We start from the raw sequence: 25,910 nt of genomic DNA, 5'->3' as shown, positions 1-25,910 counted from the left end.
TTAATCTGTTTGCTGAAGTGGATAAAGTGCACACGTGTTCTATTGTGATTGGGAATAGGATTTTCAATAGGACTCTTAGCACAATATCTAAGTTTTGTCCTTAATAATAACCTTCAACCCAAAACATTTATTTTCGAAGGAACATCCGATTTTCATAGGCGCTAAATAGCCTCGAACACATGAGCATCTTGAAGCTCGACCTGCCGCAGGTCTAATAAATTTGTGTAACAGGATTTAACTGTGAACAATCCATTCGAATCCGGAATTCAGCGTCACTGATCGTAATTATTGTTATGAAGGGAAAAACCATCGAACAGACCTTATAATTCAGTAAGCTGATGGGCTTCGTTCACACTCAACGATTCGGACAAATTCCACCTCCATAACGATATTAAACCAGTTCCTCGCAGTTTAACACCTTATGTTTATTCCTTTTGCAAAATGTCAAAAAAAATTTATCAAGTTAACGCTGATATGACAAGTCACTTAAATGACTGAACCGCCACATCAATTTTTTTTCCATCATATAATTAAGTGACTAAGCAATGTTTGTTTTTGGTTCAAAAAAAGCAACGTATTTATTTATTTGTAGGGGTGGCAAAACGGGCCGGCTCGCCGGCCGACCCGTTTGACCCGCCATTTTTGGCGGGCCGGGCTGAGGCTTTCGGCTCGCTACCTTAAGGTGGTCCGCCCCCGCCTAACCCGCCTAAAAAACGGGGCGGGGTGGGACGGGCCGGGTTAGCCCGCGGGCTTTTTAATTTTTTATATTTTTTTTACTTTTACTGAAAATTGGAGTAGCCTAAATCTCAATCCAGTAATATTTTTCTCTCATATGAAACTTCACGTTTCTTTTTCTGCAAAAATTAGGGTTGTTTGTTTCACTCATTCATTTCATCCGCCGTCGTGCTCCCTTTATGCTAGTATTTATCATTTTATCTTATATTGTAATGAATTACTTATTAACTTAGTTGATGTTTCTGTTAGTTTAATTAAGGGTAATTGTAAGTGTTAGTTTAATTAAGGGTAATTGTAAGGAATTACTTATTAACTTAATTAATGTTTTGGTTAGTTTAATTATCTCTATTCTCTGTTGCAATCTTCTCTCAACTCTTAATTATCCCTATTTTCTGTTAGTTTAAAAATAGGAAGTAAGAATTTTAAGGAATTGTGAAGTTATAATTCAATCTGCTTAACTTCACAATCTTCTCTCAATGCAATCTGCTAGTATTTTTTTTAACATCAACTAGTAGGTAAGAATTGTGAAATTATAATTCAAACTATTAAAAAAAAAAAAAGTATTTGGCGGGCCGGCCCGCCAACCCACCAACTCGCCAATAAACGGGCGGGCTTGAGTTGTTGAACCCGAACACCTAAGTTTCCCCGCCCCGCCCCGCTTTTGGGCGGGCTTAAACGGAGCGGGCCTAATCCGTGCGGGCATGCCCACTTTGCCACCCCTATTTATTTGTTTATTTTTTTTACGTCACATAAATTTTCTTATATTAACACGAGTAGTATATAGCAAGCTACAAAGGAAGTGAGGGTTTGGCGAAAACAATGGCAGAGTCGTCGTCCTCCAACAAACTGCAAAAACTAGAAACAAAAATCCAAGACAGAATCAGTGATCTACCTGACTGTGTACTGACTCGCATCCTATCTTTCCTTCCAACCAAAATCTCCGTTCAAACAAGCATTTTATCGAGCAGATGGCAACACCTTTGGCAGCATCTATCGGTTCTCGATTTCAAGGACGATTCCCATTATTATCACTACCACCATTCTGAACGATTCAAAAGCTTCGCTGTTATGGTTAACGGCGTCCTCAACCTTCTCCGTAATCCCCGCGGCATTAAGAAGATGACTCTGGAATGTGCTTACGTCGTTTCACACGATCAATTTCGGAGAGTTTCAGTTGACACTTGGGTTCGTTCTGTCATTGGTCCCTACCTTGAAGAACTCAACCTAACACTCAATGAAGATGATCAAGGATCCTATTTCAAGCTCCCTCAAACCCTCTTCACTTCTCATAATCTCGTTTCACTCAGGTATTGAATCAATTTTGTTTTACGCTTAGGGAAATATAATATTGGCCAAATGCATTCATGGGTTTTTGAAATTTTGCGTGTGTAACAATTAGGTTTCATGTTTTCCAGATAACAAGTAGTTATTTTAAGTTTTTAACTTGTTGTACTATTTGTTATCTTAAGTTTACACTGACATGACTGCTAATTTTGATGTTAACCATGATGAATTTGAGGCTCAATCTAATGTGAACCATGAGTCTAGACAATTGAGGCCTAATTGGAAGGGAGGATAACAGGAAGAACGGTAGCCGTGCAACAAGTTAGAAACTTAAATGACTGATTTGTTAGCTAAAAAATTTAAAGACCTATTTGTTACCTAAAAAACTTAAACTTAAGACTTATTTTTTATCTAACAGTTACGAGCGCAGAACTTAAAGTACTCATGGATGCATTAGGCCAATAATATTACACACATTTAATAACAATTTACACGATGAACAAATTGTTGTCCCCGTGACCGTGAGCTTAGCTCAGTTGGTAAGAACATCGCACTTTATGTGGAGGAGCCCGAGTTCGAACCCGTGACACTCCACTAATTCACCTTTAAGGTGGATTTTCTAGCCACTAGACTACTTGACAAAAAAAAAAAAGTACAAGACCAATAATGAAAGGGCTTGGGCCCATTAAGGTCAAGGGTTCAATTTTTGTCTCGGTGTATGAAAAGAATTTGGAGACTAGTCGTCGCTAATAGCGGCGGAAACTAAATAACTATATTATGTTAAACGAAAAAAAAATGAAATAAAAAATAATAAGTACAAGAAAGTTCAAAAGCAAAAACTAGTATATTTGAATTTTGTTTCATGAATTCTAATATAACAGTACTTGTTTGTTCCTCAGTCTTGCGGGTGGAATTAGTGTAAGAGTGCTAAGCTCTACAACAGTTAGATTGCCGTCACTAAAGAAAATGATAATCAACATTGGTTTAGTGGAAGTGCCTTCTCTGAATGCACTTCTCTATGGTTGCCCCATCATCGAAGTTCTGGATCTTCACTTTCGTCCGGTATGCTTCGACAAAGTTTGTGTCCCACCGTCCTTGAAAAGGCTGAGAATTGGCACTAAGACTGACGTTGGAGCTTCCCTTGAGATAGATGCACCGGATCTTGAGTGCCTTATAGTTAGGAAAATCACATTCGGCAATGTTTTCAGCATGTACAACTTGCACAATGTGGCGGCAGCTTATCTTGATGTCTTTGCACGGTCGACTGGTTCCGTCATCTCGTTACATGACCTCCTCAATGCTCTCTCTGGGATTAAACATCTAATGTTGAGTCGTTCAACAACCAAAGTTAAGTTTTATTTTATGTATACGTCCATTTATTTATGTATAAAGAGCAAGTTAGTAACGAACTATAACAAGCTATTAATTAACTATATCTCTAATAAAAGCATGATTAATTTATAGATATAGTTTTGTACTAATTATTAGTTGTTGTTGTGTACAAACAGTTGCTGCTTGGTGAACCACCTGATCTACTTTTTGGAGAATTTCGTTATTTGATTCATCTAGACCTCAAGTTTCCCTGGTTTAACTCCAATTCTCTCCTCAGCTTGCTTCATAAATGTCCTTTGCTTCAAGTTCTTATAATTCAAAACGTCAAGTTCAAGGTTTGTTTAATCGAAGCTTAGTTTGGTCTATATAAGTTTGATGTGAAATTAACAATTTTTTATGAAATAGATTGCACAAATTAGAAATTGCATCTTATTGCACCGTAAACCACCTAGTATGGCACATGATTAATTCACTACTATGAATATTTTTATCTAATTCAAGTCCGTTGTTGCCTACAGGAACAACGACCAATTCTAGGATGTGCTCCACAACCAAGTGTTCCTAATTGTCTCGTATCCCACCTGAATTTTATTCAGTTCAAAGGATGTCAAGGATATGAAGATGAATTGTTTTTTATTGAGTATGTTTTGCAAAATGGACTTGTTTTGGAGACGATGAATGTTGCTGATATTTCCTTGGATCTACAGACGAAGTACGACCTTCTCAAAAGATTATTTAATGTGCGAAAGGCTTGTGAAATGTGTCAATTTACATTTGACACAGCTGTATATCCTAAGGTGTGATCTCTCACTCCCTCAATCCATTCTCTCCGTCTTCGTACTGTATCGTCTTTTTAGATGCATGTGTCACCACATTTCAATTATAATGTGGTGGAATTACATAATACCGTAGTCGCAAAGTTTCTAAATTTTATTTGATCTAGTTATTTTCATGCTTAGCAAGAGGAGGTGAATTTGGTATAACTATAACATTGAAGAAAATGACAACATTTACTTGATTAGTGAAATTTAAAGAAAAACTATTTGATTTCATGATGCCTCTTGTTGTAAACTAACTTGGTGATTTTCTACTTTGTGATATTATTGTCATCGTAACTGCAACTAAAACTTTGTTTAATTGTGGACATTTGTGTTCACTTTGATGGATCAAAATCACCTTTGTTGATGAAGCACTTTCTTTCTTTTATAAGCTGATGACAAACCTTGTATTCTTGATCAGTTTGATCTTATACACAATATAAAATAAGAATAAGATAGTCTTGTGATATTTGTATTCAGTTTGAAATGTAGTCTCGTTGATCAGTTATCAGTTTCTTTCTCACTAAGTTTTGTTATGGATTTCTTTCATTAGGGGAAATTACATTATATTATGTTGATTTCATAATTGACCAAGCCTTACAATAGGCATACTACAAGTGTATATTGTGAAGAATATGCTCTTTTGCATAAAAAGAGAAGTACTAATGTAATTTAAATATGTTTTTGAATTGCAGAAACAACTTTGCCTCTTGAAGTACCCCAAATAATGTTTGCTCGGATCATTTCGCCTTCACTACAGAGAGATAATGTTTGTTCGGATTATTTCGGCTTCTCTACAAAGAGGACGGTCGGAGCAAAACGTATAATATGTATTTTGCATTTCATTAGATTCAAAAGTCTATTGACAACTAGTTTAATGTCAGGACATAATTAGTTTTTCTTTTTCGGTCTTCATTCCTCTTCTTTACAAAAAAAATATATATATACACAAACAAAACATGAAGTCAAATTGTTTATACCAACAACAACAATCATGAAGTTAACTACAATTAACTTCTCTCTTTTTATTATTATTATTATTATTATTATTATTATTATTATTATTATTATTATTATTATTTTCGTGTTTACATTCACACAATTTATTTTTTTTGATAAAGGGGAAAATAAAAAGACAACAACACAAACTAACGAGGACGCTGCCTCAAGACACCCGTTGCATCCGCAAGCAGCACATGACTTAATATTAACATCTGACTGAGTTCCATATTTAGCCAACCAATCAGCACATTCACACAATTTGACTATAGCCAACTACAAACTTGACTATAGCCAACTACAAACTTAATATTAACATCTGACTGAGTTCCATATTTAGCCAACCAATCAGCACATTCACACAATTTGACTATAGCCGACTACAAACTTTCTCAAATACCTCGTACTATTTAAGCTCCATTGAATCTACTTTAAAACATAACTTAAAATACACGTCGTCCAATATTAATCCTGCAGCCAAAAACTTTAATTGCACTAATTCATAGCTATAGAGAATCCATTTCCTTTGGACCAAAAAAAAAAGAAGAAAAGAGAAATTTTTTTTTTTTTTTTGACGAATTACAACAATTATCTTCTTAATGAGAAATGTTGATTAGCACAAAATAAATTTTGTCAGCAAAATGAAACTCCTGAACAACGACGATGTGAGAACTATATGTTAAGTATATATATCCTAATTCCAAAATTCGGTTAAGTATTTCAATATTATTCCCATAAGCAAATGCACTTAGTTTAAAACAAGTGGATGCCGTTGGATATGGGTTAGGGTAAAGCTCAATACGGATGGTGTGAGTAATGCTAATGGCCGCGCGAGCTGTGGTGGTTTGATCCGCGGGGTAGACAAGGAGTGGCTCAGAGGTTTCTCAACATAAGTCTAAAGCTAGCAAGAAGGATGAGTTAGATTCTAAGGAAGTTGTAACTAGTATTCAAAGCAAGGAGGGAGGAAGTGTCACACTTGACTGGGAAATATGGATCAATCATATTTACAGGAAAGCGAATTACCGTGGTAACGGACTTGCTGTGATGGCAATTATACAGGAAAGCGAATTACCGTGTCACACAGGTAATGATTTGTATAGAGAAAGCTAATGATGATTCAGAGGCTCCTGACGAACCTCATCGCCATGTTCTTGTAATTGGAGCAACAAATAAGCCCAATGCTATTGACTCTTCTTTGAGAAGGCCTGGTCGTTTTGACCGTGAGATAACTATCTAATGAATCTGGCAGGGAAAAGATTCTTACCGTGGTTACTCGCAAACAAAAACATGACAGTTTTGTTGATTTGCGAAAATTAGCCACGTCTACGTCAGGATTTGTTGGTGCTGATTTAGAAGCTCTGGCCAATGAGGCTGGCATTGTGGCAATGAACAGGATATGTAATGAAATGAAATTTAAATTATCTCAAGATCTCACGAATGAGCCTGATGAAGATTCGTGGAAGAAACCTTTGTTGCATGAAAATGATATAGAGAAATGTGCGATCACAATGTCTGATTTTGAGGTGCTTTATATTTGTTTACCTTTTTAACAAAATTTCTTTCTGTATAAATCTGAAAAAATTTCTAGTCCAAGATTTGTATTGTAGTCTTGGATTTTCGTTCGACGTTTATTTTAATGGATAAATATCATCATATATATTTTGTACAGGAAGCAATCAAAATGGTGCAACCTTCATTAACAAGAGAAGGATTCGCTGCCATTCCTAATGTTAAATGGGAAGATGTTGGTGCGCTTGATCATGTAAGAGAGGTGTTTGACAACTACATTCTAAAACGTATGAAACATCCTGATGATTATAACTTATAAGGTAATGTTTAATACTACACCTTTTAAATGCAATTTCTGTTAATTGACGTCAACGCATGGATCAAGTAGTTTAGAAAAATAAACTATCATATAGTCAAATCAACTTTTATACCTTCGATACCCTCTCCATTATATGGCCAAATCATTCAGTTAAGTTTTTCTATTTGGTAAACAATTGGCGAGGTATAGATGTTTATAAGAAGGTTGTGAATGAAATGCATGATTTGGATTCATGTAAATCCAAACCAAAGGATTGCAATGATGATCTATGTATGAGTTTTGATACCATAATCAATTTTAGTGCTTTTTCTTAGATTAATTCTTGTTTTGGTCTAAATCTGTTTACATAATGAGCTTATTTTTGTGTCATGTCCCTTAGTATCTTGAGTTGTATTACAATCACATTATCACTTCAATGTTTTACTGGATTTATTTATTTCAAGAATTTGGGATGAATCTTGAGACGGGAATTTTACTGTATGGGCCTCCGGGCTGTGGAAAAACACCGACTGCCAAAGCTGTTGCCAATCAAGCAGGAGCTAATTTCATTCATGTTAAGGTCTGTTGAACATTTTTCTCATTAGTTTTGAATAAGTTGATCAATCATAAACAAGTAATAGTAATACGGAGACAATCTAATATCAGAAACTAAGATACGATACTGTAATATTAAGATATTATAAGATATTTTATTTTATTCTAACAGTTTTGTTAAATTTTTAGGGGCCAGAGGTTCTAAATAAATATGTTGGAGCAAGTGAACAAGAAGTCCGGACAATATTTAGTCGTGTAAGGGCATGCGCACCTTGTATAACTTTTTTTGACGAGGTTTGTGGTTCTTTCTCAACACAAGAATGTTGGTTGACTCTATCATGTATTGCCATCAGCCCGTCACACTATTTTTGCTGTGTTTTGTTTGCTTAAGTAAACCTCCATCGACTCCTGCACCCACACATACTATGATCGATGTGCATTTTAGGAAAAGTCTATTTGCTTGCTGCGAAGCATGTACAAGGCTTGTTTGATTATCGGTTATTAATATCTTCTGTCTATGAAGAGCTTATATAAATTTTCAGCAAACCATGTTTGTTATAGAATTGTATGACAGCATGCTAAGGCTTCGAAAATGTAAGATTTATATTTTTTCCATTCTTAGGTGGATGCTTTGACACCAAACCGTGATTATGAAAGTGGACAGGTTATTAACAGAGTGGTAGCCCAGGTAAAACAATGTTTAGTGTTTTTTTCAAAGAAATTGTCATATTGACTTCTTACACTTTTAAATTGTATGATATTGCAGTTTCTTGTTGAGTTAGATGGTGGAGAACAGCCCAAAGGTGTTTTCGTGATCGGTGCAACAAATAGGTATTGTTGGTTCATCATCTCTATTTTCTGATTAGTTGTTATTTTACTTCACATATCATGCTGTGTGTTCACTCGATTTCTCAGTTTGCAGAAAAGACGCAATAGACGGTAGTCTCATACGGCCTGGTAGATTTGGTCAAGAACTTGAGGTTCCTCTTCCAAGCCCATACGACCGTGTTAAAATATTGAAAACTCTTGCAAAGGATTGATAGCAGTGTGGATTTGAGTGTCATTGGAAGAATGAAAGAATGTGAAAACTTTTTGTGTCTGCTCTCTTTACTTTTTGATATTGACTGTTTATTTTGCCTATGTTCGGTTCTGCGGCCAGACACTCCAGAATCACATTAGGGTTGGTCAAACATGGTTTGACCATTAATTAGTTATGTTAGGTTTTTTCCCCTAAAATTTTTTCCAATCTCAAACTTAATTCTTGTAGTTTGTACAGTGACAAAATTTCAGATTTATTTGAAAGTGGCAGATACTGAGATACATATACACACTCAAAAGCAATCTCGATCCAGCTATCCAAATATTAATCGATAACATTTTCTTTTTTGGTGAATGTATGCAAACGTAAATCAGCTTACAACTTATTTTTAATGGAAATTAAGTTTACAAAATCTATTCAATCTAAATCAATTATCATCAGCTTACAGGACCAAACACACTTTGATTTATTTCATCCTTACTTTTACCAGTTGTGAATGTCGTGTATGTTTGTGTGCGTGCGCATGCACACGTGCTTAATTAGTAGTGATGTCATGTGTGTGTACTATGTACATGTTTGGTTATAGATAAGGTATGAGGGTAGGGTTATAAGAAAAAGTCATTTTGGTGGATTTGTTGATTTTTTTCTCCATTTCAGATGAATGAAGCAGGGATGGCTGCACTTATTGAGAAGTAGAACTCAACCGATTAAAACATCGACACCGTCAAGACATGTCATTTTGAGGTAGCATTCACTAAAGTCTCTCCCTCTGTGTCGAAAAAGGTATGGTTCATTCTTCTAAATTTCTTTCATGCATAAAATTGACGCAGTACGGAAGCGTGAAGGAAAAGTAAGCGCTAATTCTATTAGATAAAAGCTCTGGAATCCACCAGATTTCCGGAATCCACCAGAAAAAGTAACTAATCTAGAATCCACTAGACTTCCGGAATCCACCAGAAGGAAGAATTTGGAATTCACCAAACTTGAGAAAAATCTCTGTATTTTTATTGAATCAAAAATTGCCTTCAAGGCTACAATAGTTTAGCTTAAATAGAAATGAAAAATAAAAATAACAAATCTCCTAAAAGATCGTAAAAGAAAATAACAAACCTAGGGATGGCAATTGGCCCTATACCCAATGGGTACCCGCAAAAAATACCCACAATGGGTAGGGTAAAAACACGCATTTTGGGTACGGGGACGGATATGGGTAATTACCCGCAAAAATGAACGGGTATGGGTGCGGGTAAGAGTACCTTAGTACCCACCCCGCCCCATACCCATATAGTATATATTTATTTTATTTATATTATTATATAGTAATATATGTATATCAATTTTTAAAAAATACAACACTATAAAACTATTACACATTTTTAATAAAAATATTTATTTATAATATAGCGCAAACACAATATGAGTATGTCAATAAGGATATGAACTTTAGCACGAGATTAGTAATATTTTTATTTATAATTTTCATGAGTCAACACTAAAATCTTTGAATTTTTATTAATTTTATTAAAATGATATGATATTTTATAATTGATCGATTTATTTTTAGCAAAAATGCGGGTAACGGGTACGAGTATGAATACTTGAATACCCATAGGGTATGGGCACGGGTACAAAGATTGTTACCCACGCGGGTATGGGGATGAGTACGAGTATTTTTTCAAACTGCGGGTATGGGGATGGATACTATAGTACCCTACCCATACCCTACCCATTGCCATCCCTAAACAAACCTAACTAAATAAAAATAATAAATCTACCTCAAATATAAAAATAACTAATCTAGGTGAAATGTAAAAATAATAAATCTACCTAAAATATAATAAAACTAAATCTATAATAAATTACTAAAGAAACTCTCCTACATCAGTCTCCTCTACCTCAAAAGAACTCGACCCCGAGTTCTCGTCTTGATACTGACTCATGCGTTTATCATAGTAGAAACTTAGTACTGATTTTGCTTTAATTATCAAATTCTTTCTCGTTTGCTTGATTGCTACTTTTTTCTCTTCCTTTAGTCTTGCCTCATACCGACTCGTTTCTTCTTTAAAAGCTTGATTTTTCTCCTCTAACTTGAGATAATAGCTTGTTAATCCGTTTAATAACTCCATAAGGGCGGTAGAGCTTATATGCATAACATTAAAGTACCGATAAATGTTCATAAGTTTCTTTGTTTGTGTTGTCCTTAAGGTCGCATCATATTGCGCTGCCGACGACGATAAATTTGTTACACGACATTCTTTCTCATTTGTTTCTTCATCAATTTCTGGCGTCGCCTCTATTTGGATGTCGCAATCCATGCCATTGTTGTTCTCGTTGAAACTACCCTCCAATTCTAGATTGAGCACTCCTTCCTCATCGATTGTAGTTTTTACCATTTTAGACTCCACATCCGTTTGATCCTCTTTCTCTGAATCATCATGTTCATCTATCTCTTCCTTCTCATCTTTCGATTCATCAACTTCAACCGAAGCATCTTGTTCAACAACTACTTCGGTTTCTTTCGGTTTGGATTTATAAGCAGGATCGTCAAGTTTCTCGAGAAGAGATGGTTGGTTATCATATAGGGTTTCAGTAGCTATGTGGTGTAGATGAAAATTATTGGCATGGTTGTTGTTATTGGCATTATTGAAGATGCTAAGTGCTTCCTCGAATTTAACATTAACATACCAATTAACATACGTTATCAAAACAGAATGTTTAGCAATATCTTTAATTGTTTTACGCGAGTTACCTGCCATTCTGGAAGCATGCCTCAAAAGGCCGAACAACGAGTAATCTTTGTTGTAACAAAACAGACAACGATATGTCGAATCAGAGATTTTAAACTCGTAGTAATCATCCTTCAACCTTTTGTAATATCTACGCTCATAGTATTCAAAATCAGATTCACCACGAGTATGTTCTGATTTTATGTACGTAACAATATGGTTGTTATTGCGAACCCTAATAACCGGAATTGATTCTCCCATGGCTGATCACGTTAGGAAAAGAACAGGAGAAACCTGCTCTGATACCAACTGACGCAGTACGGAAGCGTGAAGGAAAAGCAAGCGCTAATCCTATTAGATAAAAGCTCTGGAATCCACCAGATTTCCGGAATCCACCAGAAAAAGTAACTAATCTAAAATCCACTAGACTTCCGGAATCCATCAGAAGGAAGAATTTGGAATTCACCAAACTTGAGAAAAATCTCTGTATTTTTATTGAATCAAAAGTTGCCTTCAAGGCTACAATAGTTTAGCTTAAATAGGAGTGAAAAATAAAAATAACAAATCTCCTAAAAGATTGTAAAAGAAAATAACAAACCTAACTAAATAAAAATAATAAATCTACCTCAAATATAAAAATAACTAATCTAGGTGAAATATAAAAATAATAAATCTACCTAAAATATAATAAAACTAAATCTATAATAAATTACTAAAGAAACCCTCCTACATCAAAATCGAAAACCTTTTTGTTGAGAAATCAAGATTTATTAGAAATTAATATTGGAACTTATTCTTATTTTTGGAGCAGCAAAGGGAGTACTATAAAAATAATTCAAAAAGCTCTAATAAAGCAGTATCAGAATCAGGGTCAGCAATATAGCAATGACTTACTTGTTCAAAAAAATATAGCAATGACTTATTTTGCTATTTACAGTGAATGATTATAATGCATTGAGTTGAATAAAAGGCAAAGGAAACCGTTGATATTAGAGTGAATTACAGTTTTGTTTTTGCTTATTTAAAGTACCTTTTTATTGTACAAAAAAAAAAACCTTTTTACTGCATATATCAGAGTGAATTACAGAAATATATGGTTGTAATTTTTGGCACACTTAATCCTTTCACATTGCAAGATGTTTAATATCTTTTGTGATCTTACATTTCAGCAATGTCATTATATAATCTTCACTTGTACATCATAGTGATTAATTAAATGATACATAAGAGAAGGTTAGAGGGCAGGAAGATCTAAAATAGTAAATCATATAATATGATTTTAGCATGTTAAATGTAAATCAGTAGTTTAATAGTCTGTTTAATGATATGATAAACATTTATCCTATCATATATTTGATACGCACATGATAACATAATAACATTATTTTATTATATACCTTGTTTTTATTGCACACCTTATAATTAGAGGTTGACAAGAATTGCCGGCACACCTAAGACCCGGTAAGCCATCAGGTTTGGTATAATGGTGAGGGATTTTGGATAATATGCATGAGATTATAGGTTTGATCCTTATTTCCACCATTGTAAACCTAAGACCCGGTTTATTTGATTGCAACTTGTGTGAAATGGGTGGGTCCTTTCGGTTAGCGGTTGAAAACTGTGAAGAAAGTAATCAAGGATTTTTTTTTTGTTACGATTAAGGATTTGGTTTACAAAGATGAAATGTTTACGAGAGAAAAGTGGGAGGGAGAGTGGTGTCTTCCAAAAAAAAAAATGAGTACCGGTAAGGCACTAACTAGCATTGATTTGAATGTAATAACGTAATTGTGTACTTTAGGTGTCAAGAGTGTTAAAGTCACAAACTTTTTTATAGATTAGACGAGTCACTCATAACGATAGGTAAAAATAAAAAATATATCATAGTTTTTACAAAAAATGTGGATCTGAATCCTCTCCTTGCAACCATTCTCTCAAAGCTTGACCCATAAAAAGGGTATCATCAACATATTGTAAATGAGAAACCATTACTCCCGAATCAATGACTTATATCCCTTTGAAAAAATCAAGCTCAACCGCTTTTTTCATTAATGCCTCAAGTCATTCCGCAACTATATTGATTTCTTAAAAATCACACCCTTTTAAATTTATGAAGTAAGAAAATACTTTTTCCGTGGTTGATGGATAGAGTAGATTATGTTAAAACAACACTATTTGTTTTTTTTAGAGAAACGGTAAGAATTACTAAAATTCACACATACAACTGTTAAATTGTGTGTTTGTTTCATGGATGTAAAAATTAATTTCAGGATTATTTTTCCTAGGAACATAATAACTGAAACTTTATTCCAAGAAAATTTACAAAAAAGGTTTGGTTAAAAATTAAAACTCCAAAAAATAATTTTTATTTAATTTTTAAAATTAAAAAAGCCCACACATATCGTCATTATAACCATTGGAAATAAAACATTCCAGTCTTTTTTCCTTAGGAATAGCATGCATATATATATGCGGTATTTAAATTTTCTAGGAACAATTTATTGATGGGAATATTCTGTGAATTTTATCAACCAAACACAGGAATAAATGTTTCCGATATTACATTTCTGAGAATTCATTTTGTAAAAAGGAAAAAAACACCATAAAAGTGTTCGACCTAACGATATTAAAATTGATGAACACAAAACACTACATTGAGCTCGTTTGGATTGATTTATTTTTGAGTTTATGTGAAATAGCTTATGTAAATAAATAAGTTGTTATGTATTATTATAAGATTTTCAAGATAATTTATGATAAAATAGCTTATATATACATATATAATTTTTATTGTTTAAAACTTATGAATTAACACAAAATTTTATTTACATAAGCTAAAAAATAAGTAAATCCAAACGGGTTCATATTCACATACCCAATATTGCCACCTAGTTCAACATACAAAATAGTATAGGGGAGTTTACCTCTATTTTACAATTATTAAGGGTGTGTTTGCCTTTGATTCAAAAAAAAATCTTAAATATTCATTACTAAAATAATAAAAGTAATTTTTTTTTTGTTTAAAGTAAAAAAATAAGTTTTCACAAGAAAACGATTAAGATTTCCACAAAAATAATGTTGAATTTGAGTTTGGAGAAGTGTCCATATTTTACATCCCATTATGTCTTGAATAAGATTTTTTTTTCTTTCACCAGTTTAATCTTGTTCGTGGTCAGTTCTGTCATCAAGTGGTTTCAGCCTTCACTCTATCATAGTTGCGGGGATCGAACCGTGGTCTTCCCTATCAAGTTTAGCGTCAATCACTATTGAACCAAGTGTGAATAAGATTGTATTTGATGGAGAGAACCCACGATGAAAGAAAAAATTTAAATAGATTTTAATTTATAGATGAAGTAACAAACACTACTTAAAACTCACATATTATTTTGGGTAAATGATCATTTACCCCATGCAAAATAAGCAAATTTTCATTTACTCCCTGCGCAGATTTTTTTCTGTTTACCACCTGAAAAAAATAGATTCCCTCATTTTGCCCCCGAGATGTACAGCAGGACATGTGACTGTGCAAATTTGCTGTTGTGGCTTGTACACGTGGAAAAAAATCATTTATATTTATTTTTTAAATTCCACGTCAAATAATATTTTTTTTAAAAAAAAAATCTTTTTTTCCTACAAAATAAAAAAATGAATTTTCTTTTCCCAAAATAAAAAAAAATACTACAAATAATTTAAAAAACTTACCAACAAATAAAAATAAAAAAAAATTCCTCCCAAAATAGAAAAACGAATTTTCTTATTTTACACCCAAAATAAAAATTTACTCCGAAATAAAGTTTATTTCCAAAATAAAGATTTATTTTCAAATCTTTTTTAATTAAAAAAAACATAATCTTTATTTTTTAAAAACAAAACTTTATTTGTTTTTGTTAATCTCTTTGAATTAAAAAAATAGAAAAAGAAGTTTTATTCTGTTTACCTCTTCTACCAAAATTATGTGATATTAGATTATGCAGCAAAAAAAATAAAGCAAAATTATGTTATATTAAATTATGCTTCAATTCTATGTGATACTAAATTATGCAGCAACCTTAGCTTGTACTATATCTGCAACACTAAATTATGCAGCAAAAAAATAAAGTTTATTTTTAAAAAATAAAGATTCTATTTTTTTAATTAAAATATATTTGAAAATAAATCTTTAAAATCTTTATTTTTGGAGAAAAATAAGAAAATTCATTTTTATATTTTTGGAAAAAAAATTATTTTTGTACGAAAAAAAATATTTGTAGGAAATCTGTTTTTTATTTTGTTAGAAAAATAATATTTGTAGGAAATTTTATTTTTAAGTTTGGGAAAAAAAATCGTTTTTTTTTTTTTTGTTTAAATTTTTCTTAAAAAAAAAAACATTATGTGACGTGAAATTTAAAAAATAAACATTAATGATTTTTTGCACGTGTACAAGCCGCGTCAGCAGATTTGCACGGTCACATGTCCTGCTGTACATTCAAGGGGCAAAATGAGGGAATCTATTTATTGCAGGGGGTAAACAAAAAACAAATCTGTACAAGGGTAAACGAAAATTTGCTTATTTTACAGGGAGATAAATCATCATTTACCCTATTACTTACCTACTTCACTCATATGATTTTGATTTTTTTTGTTAGTAGTAAACACCAATTAATTAGGAAATATAAAACAAACACAATCTTCCAACTACACTCCTAATCAGGATCAGCATTGTACAAGTGGAGATGTAAGTGAACTTAGTATGAATGTGTATATATATTTCATCAAGTTCATGTACTATGAAAACATCAAACTGTTTTCAAGACAAAAATTAGGACATGGTACATGATCAGTGCATTTTAATGCACATTCTTCTACTATTGTACTTAAGTATTCCTATGGTTTATTTTATTATTTTCACTATTTTAATGTGTTTTTATATTTAAGTTTATTTCTAGCTTTATTTTATTTTCGTAACTTATTTTCTGAATTAATAATAACTTGACACCTTTTCAGTCTGTAAGTCATAACTGGAGCTACGAATATCGGATTGAGGCGCGGGAAGATGCGTTGGAAAGCTGAGAAGAGAGCTATAACTTTTGTGTTGAAGCCTAAAGTCAATTCGGAGCGCAAATAAGTCGAATAATTACGTTTTATGTTCCAGACGTGAATTAAATTATTAACTTTCAGCACAACTTTATGTTTTCGGCCCAATTATTTTAAGGCCCGTTTCCATGTACTATTTAAACTGAAAACAAAGCAGCTAGGGGATTCATTCTGATTTCACGAGATAACAACCGCTAGAGGCAGCTTCTTGCTATGGAGACCAAAGATTAATCTACTGTAATTGGTTTCCGCCGACACTTTGAGGTTCTATAATTTTCAATCAAATTGCTTTTCCCTTTCAATATCTATGATATATATCTTGTCTGCTTAATTCAAGTTCTATAGAATAGGTGTTGATTAATTTCGATGATTATATGTTCTTGTACCTTGATCGCGTTTGCTTAATTCGCGTATGTTTGATCATGTTTGCTTAATTCATGATAGTTTTAATCCGTTTGCTTAATTCGGAAATTTGGAACATATATCTTTTAGTGTTGATTGCGCTTGTTTAATTGATACTATATTCGTAAAGGGGTTAGAATCCGGTTAGGAATTGGAAATTGTATGAATCAATGATAAGTTGGGAAACCGAAATAGTAGATTAGTCGTTTTAACTTATTTGTTAATCACTTATTTCAATTTTAAATTTCGAAACCAAAACTTAAACCCAGACCCCCCATATTCAGCTTGTTCTTATTGAATCTAATATTTTCTAATTGATAAAGAGTCCTTGCGATACGATACTCGAGTGTCGCTTCCAAAACTACACTTTTAAAACTCGTTTTTGACCCGTGTGCGACAACGGATCAAATTGGCGCCGTTGCCGGGAGACTCAATTGATTTTAGCCAATATTAGACTCGTAGTAGCTGCATTCTTGCGTTCAGGTCTTGTTTTGCTTTTTGACCTTTACGTGCCCTAATAATCAATTTTCGTAGAAAAACCAGTTTCCTGAAAAAATCGTTTCTGAATTGTGTGTTTACTGTGTCATTTGATCAGAAAAAAATAATAGTTCAAAGTCCCCTATTTTGGGACAAAATAGGTGACGCCACCCTCTCAGCCCCAAATTCCGTGTTTTTCTATTTTATTTTAATTTATTAACATTTTCGTATTTTCAAAAAAATCCAAAAAAATTAGTTAACTATTTATTTGATTTTATTAGATTGTTTGTCATATTTTTATATTTTTCTGATTCTTTTTCATAGACTTTCCATTTTCGGCTTAATTTTCTTCTTTTAATTCTGATTCTGAAGTTGCTTTTTCTTTTGTTAACATGGCTGAAAAAAGAACACTAAGGCAGCTTGCTGCTCCTGATGTCAATTACAATGATCTTTGCATCCAATATACTGACGTTGATATTCCTTTTGAATTGAAATCTGGTTTGATACACTTGTTGCCCAAGTTTCATGGTCTTGCAGGTGAGGGTCCACATAAGCATTTGAAGGAATTTCAGGTTGTTTGTTCTACACCATTGAGGCCTGAAGGTATAACAGAAGATCACATCAAGCTCAGAGCTTTTCCATTCTCGCTCCAGGATGCTGCCAAAGATTGGTTGTACTATCTTGAGCCGAATTCTATCACAACTTGGAATGATTTGAAGAAGGTCTTTCTAGAGAGATACTTTCCCGCTTCTAGAGCTGCGTCAATCAGAGAAGAAATATGCGGCATTAGGCAGGGAAACGAATCATTGGCAGAATACTGGGAAAGATTCAAGCAACTAGTTTCCAGTTGTCCTCAACACCAGATCACCGAGCAATTACTCATCCAGTATTTCTATGAGGGGTTGCTACCAATGGATAGAAACATTTTGGATGCTGCTAGTGGTGGAGCACTTGTTGATAAAACTCCAGCTGCTGCCAAGGCCTTGATTGAGAACATGTCACTCAACTCGCAACAGTTCATAACTAGAAATAATTCTGCGAGTGTGAATGAGATCCAGTCTTCCTCTTCCTCTTCTTCCATCAAGGCTCTAGAAACCAGAATTGAAACAAGAATTGATGAACTTACTTCTTTGGTGAAACAGTTGGCAGTTAGTAAAGCTCAACCAGCAAAAGTGTGTGGTATTTGTACTTCTTCTGAGCACCCGACTGATACATGCCCCATTTTGCAAGATGAGTCGATCACTGAGTTGCCTCAAGCATATGCAGCAAACCTTTACAATCGAGGCAACAATCAAAACAGGTACAACGCTCCTGACCTTTCCACTAACAGGTACCATCATAGTTGGGCGAATCACCCACTTCTGCGGTATGGGAATCCAACCGCGGAAAAAAACACACCATTTGCGGCTGCCTCCGGACCTTTATTGGAGGACCTTGTAAAGGAGCTGGTTGTAAATAGCACACAATATCAACAACGAACAGATGCTAGCATTCAGAACCTGACAACATAGATGGGACAAATGGCTAATGCAATAGGCCAACTGCAAGCTCAGGGCACCAGTAACCTTCCTGCACAATCAGTGCCGAATCCAAATGTGAGTGCAATTACCTAGAGATCCGGAAGAGTGTCAGAACCAGCTCCAGAGAAAAAGAAGAAGAAGAAAACTATTGCATCATCATCTACTCTTGAACCTGAACATGTTATTGAACCTTCTGTTACAACTGAAAGTAGAACTGAAAAAGTATATGTGCCACGAATTCCTTTTCCTCAAAGGGTGCAGAAAAATAAAAAGAAGACAGTTGAGGAAGACAAAGAGATTCTTGATACATTTAGAAAAGTAGCAGTTAACATTCCTCTTCTTGATGCAATTAAGCAGATCCCTAAATATGCAAAATTCTTGAAAGATTTGTGCACAAACAAGAGGAAGGTGAAGGAAAATGACAGAGTCAGTTTGGGGAGAAATGTTTCTGCTCTCATTCATCCCAAATCCAGTTCCTCGGCTAATGTCTCAGTTCTCAGTCAGACCCTGGCACAAAAGTGCAAGGATCCAGGAGTTTTTGCTATTCCTTGTTCCATTGGGGATAGAAAGTTTGAAAATTGCATGCTTGATCTGGGAGCAGGTATTAATGTTATGCCTACTTCTGTTTATAATAACCTTGATCTTGGTCCTTTGCAGCCTACAGGTTTGATTGTTCAATTGGCGAACATGAGTAATGCCCGCCCTGCTGGAGTGCTAGAAGATGTCCTTGTGCAAGTTAATGACTTAATTTTTCCTACAGACTTCTACATTTTAGATATGGAGGGAGAAACTAATTCCAGCAGGGCACCCATCATTCTAGGCCGACCCTTCATGAGGACGGCAAAAACAAAAATTGATGTTTATGATGGCACAATGTCCATGGAGTTTGGCGACATTGTTGTTAAATTTAACATTTTTGATGCCATGAAACATCCCTTAGAGGAACACTCTGTTTTTTATATGGATTTGGTTTCTGAGTTGGTTGGTGAGACCTGTCCTGAATTCTTTTCCGCAGATTTTCCTTCATTGTCCGATTTTGATTCATGTACTAACACTAACCTTTGCTCTGAGATTGCATCTGCCTTGCAGGATAATAACTTTCATATAGGTGAAGATTAAGTTGTTGATGAAGATGTCTATGCAGTTGAAGTTCTTGACATTCTGGCTACCCCAAGCATACCATCCATTTAAGAGCTCTCCTTGGACGAGCCTTCCTACACCACAGCAGCTACAACGTAGCTCCTCAGGTGTGTTCCTTCCTTTACTCTCACTTTATGTTATTATTACATTGCGGACACTGTCTGGATTAAGTGTGGGGGAGGGACATTTTAAATTTACATTTTGTGTTAAAAAATAAAATTGTCATGAGTAGTCACATGTTCTAAGGCTAGGGCAGATAGTTGTAGGGTCAGTGAAATTTTTGGGAATTTTTGTTTTGATACTTGACATGATAGTCTTTGCAACTTAATGCACAACTGCTTAAACACTGTCAAACTTAGTAATGTCTAGATAAATCTCTGAAATACTTATTCTTTACACTAAGTTTTCTAAATTTGAATATAATGGAGGGTATGATTAGAACTAAGTGTGGGGGTAAGGCTAGAGTAATAGATAGACCGATCATTGCTATTAATTGAGAAAAAGGGAAACTACTTAAGAGCTAAAAATAATGAATATAATAAGTTCCTGTGCCCGAAACTGGAGGAACAAGTTCCTGTGCCCGAAACTGGTGGAACAAATGTTGTGTAGGATGCTCTACTCTGAGTAACAGGTTGGACTTATTACAAGTAAGATCCCGTCAGGTGAAAAGGTGGAGTAGTACCTAAAGCTTAAAAACAATAAATAATAATAAACAATAATAAAGCTTGAAAGTAGTTGTCCCTGAATTGAAAATGAAAAGCTTTGGATCTCTTGAAAAGAAATAGCCCCCCCTAGACTGAAATTCTGGTTAAATCCAAAATTGTAGCAAAAGAATGACAGCTTAGCATTTAGAATGGTAGTTTCAGAGAGGGATCTTGACATTACTTTGGTTGACAGTGGGAGACAGTACACATACACGCAAGATTATTATTGAAAGTTGATAGATAAGAATTGTGCCAATCTTTGAATTTTAACCCAAGGTTGAAGCTTGAAACCTGGAATATGTTGACTGCTTGTGATTTTTAAAAATTTGTTTTTAAGTTTTTCATTTTGAGTTTTGCTCGGAGTGCAAAAGTTAAAGTGTGGGGGAATTTGATCAGTGCATTTTAATGCACATTCTTCTACTATTGTACTTAAGTATTCCTATGGTTTATTTTATTATTTTCACTATTTTAATGTGTTTTTATATTTAAGTTTATTTCAAGCTTTATTTTATTTTCGTCACTTATTTTCTGAATTAATAATAACTTGACACCTTTTCAGTCTGTAAGTCATAAATGGAGCTACGAATATCGGATTGAGGCGCGGGAAGATGCGTTGGAAAGCTGAGACAGAGAGCTATAACTTTTGTGTTGAAGCCTAAAGTCAATTCGGAGCACAAATAAGTCGAATAATTACGTTTATGTTCCAGACGTGAATTAAATTATTAACTTTCAGCACAACTTTATGTTTTCGGCCCAATTATTTTAAGGCCCGTTTCCATGTACTATTTAAACTGAAAATAAAGCAGCTAGGGGATTCATTCTGATTTCACGAGATAACAACCGCTAGAGGCAGCTTCTTGCTATGGACAACTAATCACCAAAGATTAATCTACTGTAATCGGTTTCCGCCGACACTTTGAGGTTCTATAATTTTCAATCAAATTGCTTTTCCCTTTCAATATCTATGATATATATCTTGTCTGCTTAATTCAAGTTCTATAGAATAGGTGTTGATTAATTTCGATGATTATATGTTCTTGTACCTTGATCGCGTTTGCTTAATTCGCGTATGTTTGATCATGTTTGCTTAATTCATGATAGTTTTAATCCGTTTGCTTAATTCGGAAATTTGGAACATATATCTTTTAGTGTTGATTGCGCTTGTTTAATTGGTACTATATTCGTAAAGGGATTAGAATCCGCTTAGGAATTGGAAATTGTATGAATCAATGATAAGTTGGGAAACCGAAACAGTAGATTAGTCGTTTTAACTTATTTGTTAATCACTTATTTCAATTTTAAATTTCGAAACCAAAACTTAAACCAAGACCCCCCATATTCAGCTTGTTCTTATTGAATCTAATATTTTCTAATTGATAAAGAGTCCTTGCGATACGATACTCGAGTGTCGCTTCCAAAACTACACTTTTAAAACTCGTTTTTGACCCGTGTGCGACAGCGGATCAGTACATAAGGTTCAAAATTACAGCCAAGATGACTTGTTGGCTAAGTTAAATAGGTCTTTTCCTATTGGTTTGACTTTTTTTTTCTTGGTATATTATTGGTGAGAAATGATATTCTAACAACATTTTCTGCAACAACATAGGGGCAATTTTGTAATAACGCCAACATACAAAGGGTAATTTTGTAAACATTAATGGGAAACACCCCCTCTCTTGTCTTGTCTCTTCCATTTCATCTTTGATTATTTCAGTTTCCTTTCAATTTCCATGGAAAATCTTTTCATCTTCAAGTGAGAAGCACGGTGGACTTCATCTCCCTTGCCGCCACGGTGTTCCTCAACGAACTCTACTTCTCCTCTGAACACAGCTTCATACCCATTGGATTATTAGAACTTTTGAGCTCCGAAGCCACCACGACAGTGCCGCCGAACACCTTCTTTCATGCTGGCGAGCATAACAGATTTGTTTCTACCAAGACGTCAGTTGCACGCCCTCATTCATCTTCTCACTCTTTGGCGACAGTTTGGATTGAGACGGTGGAGAAGTGGTGGTGGTTGTGGGGATGGTGGTGGTGGTGGTGTTGCGCTTGGTGAAGATGGTGGTGGTGGTGTTGTTCTTGGTAAAGAATGAAGATGGTGAGAATGGGTGACTGGTGCGGTTGGATTCATCACACAGTTGAGAATAGTGAATGACAACACATTGGAGAGAGAAGGAATTACACTGAAAATTGTTGTCCAAAAACGGTATTCATATATCATTTCTCTTTATTGCCTTATTGGTACATTTTTCAATATGATAGGCAAAATTTTGTCTGCCAGGTGCCATCTTCTTCAGACGTGATTGTAAGTTTCCATCTTCTTGCTGCAATTTCAACGAATTTTACATCAGAAAACATTCTAGAATAATTACTCTTTCGTCCCAAAATGAATGACAAAGTTGACTGTTTTACGCATAACGATGCATAAATTTGACGATAATATTTGTAATTGTATAATAGTAAAAATTATAAAAATTTGATATTTTAAAAATACTCATCGAAATGAATCTAACAACATCATATAATTATATGCTAATATTTATTTTTGTTTATTAGTAGAAAAATATAGTAACACTACACCATTTTTGAGTTTAGACCACCCTTTATTTATCCACATCTAAAAATGGGTGGCCTAAAACAGTAATATTCCACGGTTTTAATACCTTCGTATAAAAAACCGTCATTTTTTAGGTTTCTTTAATAAACCGTCACCTATTCCCCATTTAAGCAACGGTTTTCAGACGTTGACATTTTTTACCACGAAAAAACGGTGGTCTATAGTCATTCTATAGCCACATTGTTTAACCGTGGCCTATAACACTTTAGTCCACCGTCAATACACAATATAACCGTCACATATTGATAATTTGCAATCACTTTAAGCGGCAAAATAAAATTGTATTATTCTTTACCAAAAAAAATATCCTTCAGAAAAGTTAACAAAAAAAAAATCTTTTTGATAACTTCATCGCAAATCACAAAAATAAAAAAATCCTTTTGATAACCTTCATCGCAAATCCTATTTCTTGCATGAACTTAGAAAGGATAAATTCGATTTTCTCTTCACCTACTTCTAGTGTAAGTTTCCCTCGCTTTACGTTTATTATGACGCCTGCAGTGGCTAAGAATGGTCTTCCTAAAAGGATTGGGATACATGAGTCTTCCGTGATGTCCATTACTACGAAATCTGTAGGGATATATAGCTGGCTGATTCTCACTAGAATGTTTTCTAAGATACCTACAGGGTATTTAACTGAACGATCGGCTACTTGAAGAGACATTCTAGTAGGTTTTAGATCACTTAAATTTAGCTTTTTGCTGATTGATAAGGGCATGAGACTAACACTAGCTCCTAAGTCGCAAAGTGCCTTATCTATTGCCTATTACACAAGGAATTGAAAAACTCCCCGGGGCTTTTAGTTTAGTTGGCATCTTGTTTTGGAATATGGCACTGCACTCTTCAGTAAGTGCTACTGTACTATCTTCATCAAGTTTCCGCTTGTTCGACAAAATTTCCTTAAGAAACTTAGAGTAAGTTGGCATTTGCGCTATGACTTCTGAGAAAGGTATGGTTATGTTAAGTTGCTTCAGAATTTCCACAAATTTTTTAAATTGACCTTCCGTTTTTTATTTAACTAATCTTCAAGGGAATGGGATAGGTGGTTTGTAAACAGGAGGTGTAGCAGGTGGATTCTTGTTTAGGGTTATGGGTTTTGAGGTTTGGGATAGGGTTAGGGTTTGGGTTTTAAGGTTTGGGGTTTCGGGGTTGCGGTTTTAGGATTTGGGATTTTAGGGTTTTGGGTTTTAGGGTTTGGGGTTTAGGGTTTTGTGTTTAGGGTTTGGGGTTTATGGTTTGGGGTTTAGTGTTTGGGGTTTAGGGTTAGGGGTTTGAGGTTTAGGGTTAGGGGTTTGAGGTTTAGGGTTTAGGGTTTGGGGTTTAGTGTTTGGGGTTTGGCGTTAGGGGTTAGGGGTTTGAGGTTTAGGGTTTGGGATTTATGGTTTAGGGTTTGTGTTTTAGGGTTTGGGGTTTGGGGTTTGGGGTTTAAGGTTTGGGGTTTAGGGTTTGGGGTTTAGGGTTAACAGTTTGGGGTTTGGGGTTTAGGGTTTGGGGTTTAGGGTTTAGGGTTTGGGGTTTAGGGTTTGGGGTTTAGGGTTTGGGAATTAGGGTTTAGGGTTTGGGGTTTATGGTTTGGGACTCCAAACCCTAAACCCTAATTCCCAAACCCCAAACCCTAAACCCTAAACCCTAAACCCCAAAACCCAAACCCTTATCCCCAAACCCTAAACCCTTAACCCCAAACCCTAAACCCTAAACCCTAAACCCTTAACCCTAAACCCCAAACCCTAAATCACAAACCCTAAACCCTAAACCCCAAACCCTAAACCCCAAACCCTTAACCCTAAACCCCAAACCCCAAACCCCAAACCCTAAACCCTAAACCCCAAACCCTTAACCCCTAACCCTAAACCCCCCAAACCCTAAATCCCAAACCCTAAACCCCAAACCTTAGACCTTAAAACCCTAAACCCCAAACCCCTAACCCTAGACCCTAAACCCCAAACCCCAAACCCTAAACCCCAAACCTTAAACCCTAAACCCCAAACCCAAAACCCCAAACCCTAAACCCCAAAATTTTGTATGCCTTATGTTGGAACAAAATCGATTTAAAAATGTTAGCCCCTAAATCTATAAAGGTTTTGATGATAACAAAGTATTAATAAACAATTGGAAGGACTAAAAATTTATTTTAAGTGCGCAGATATAAGCATCAGATAAGCTCTGAGTGAAGCTCAGAGGATGTGAATTCAGAAGTTCACAAGCGCTCAGAAGATGTTGGACTTCAGAAGTTACAACCTCTGAAGATCTTTTTGAAAGCTGTGAAGATTCCCTTTGCAAGTCAACTCTTCTACCAATGAAGAAAAGGACCTTTCAAGCCTGATCAGTTCAGCTACTCTCGTTTTGTCTGTCCTCACTTGAGAACGTGGGTCTTCAGACTTGTTAGCTGAATAAGGAAAGTCTACTCTGCAGTAGTCAAAGTATCTGAAACTCTTACTCAGTTTAGATACAAACAAACTGCATCAAGACAGACTGCTTGAAGACAAAAGATTATCAACTCCAACGGTTCTTTTTGCAACGACTCTTTTCTGGTGGTATATATACTAGAAGGATCAGTTGCATTCAAATATCGACATACAACAATTATTAAGGATTGAACGTGCGCTGAACAAACTCTGAATTCTGTGTATACAAGCTCTGAACCTCTTATCAAGTGTTTTTGCACTTTAGTCAAATACTCTGTAC

At 34.8% G+C, this 25,910-nt stretch overlaps 2 protein-coding genes and 1 long non-coding RNA gene across 3 annotated transcripts; all 3 read left to right on the top strand.

Moving 5' to 3' along the window:
- Positions 1–1,540: 1,540 nt before the first annotated feature.
- Positions 1,541–5,169, top strand: LOC123887503 (F-box/FBD/LRR-repeat protein At4g26340-like). The gene is made up of 5 exons (XM_045936829.1): positions 1,541–2,042; positions 2,919–3,366; positions 3,528–3,686; positions 3,870–4,148; positions 4,865–5,169. The coding sequence occupies exons 1-5, from the start codon at positions 1,555–1,557 to the stop codon at positions 4,895–4,897; spliced, it is 1,407 nt and encodes a 468-aa protein (XP_045792785.1). The 5' UTR covers positions 1,541–1,554; the 3' UTR covers positions 4,898–5,169.
- A 2,947-nt stretch (positions 5,170–8,116) lies between these two features.
- On the top strand, positions 8,117–8,567 carry LOC123887502. Its single transcript, XR_006801525.1, has 3 exons — positions 8,117–8,218; positions 8,297–8,361; positions 8,446–8,567. It is a non-coding gene; the product is annotated as an uncharacterized LOC123887502 (long non-coding RNA).
- Positions 8,568–17,636: 9,069 nt separating this feature from the next.
- On the top strand, positions 17,637–19,883 carry LOC123886804. Its single transcript, XM_045936088.1, has 2 exons — positions 17,637–18,692; positions 18,858–19,883. The coding sequence occupies exons 1-2, from the start codon at positions 17,637–17,639 to the stop codon at positions 19,881–19,883; spliced, it is 2,082 nt and encodes a 693-aa protein (XP_045792044.1).
- Positions 19,884–25,910: the final 6,027 nt, after the last annotated feature.

The sequence above is a fragment of the Trifolium pratense genome, linkage group LG5, assembly GCF_020283565.1.
Source record: "Trifolium pratense cultivar HEN17-A07 linkage group LG5, ARS_RC_1.1, whole genome shotgun sequence".
NCBI lineage: Eukaryota > Viridiplantae > Streptophyta > Magnoliopsida > Fabales > Fabaceae > Trifolium > Trifolium pratense.
Note: the sequence above shows the minus strand (reverse complement) of the source record. Positions and strands in the feature narration are given on the sequence as shown.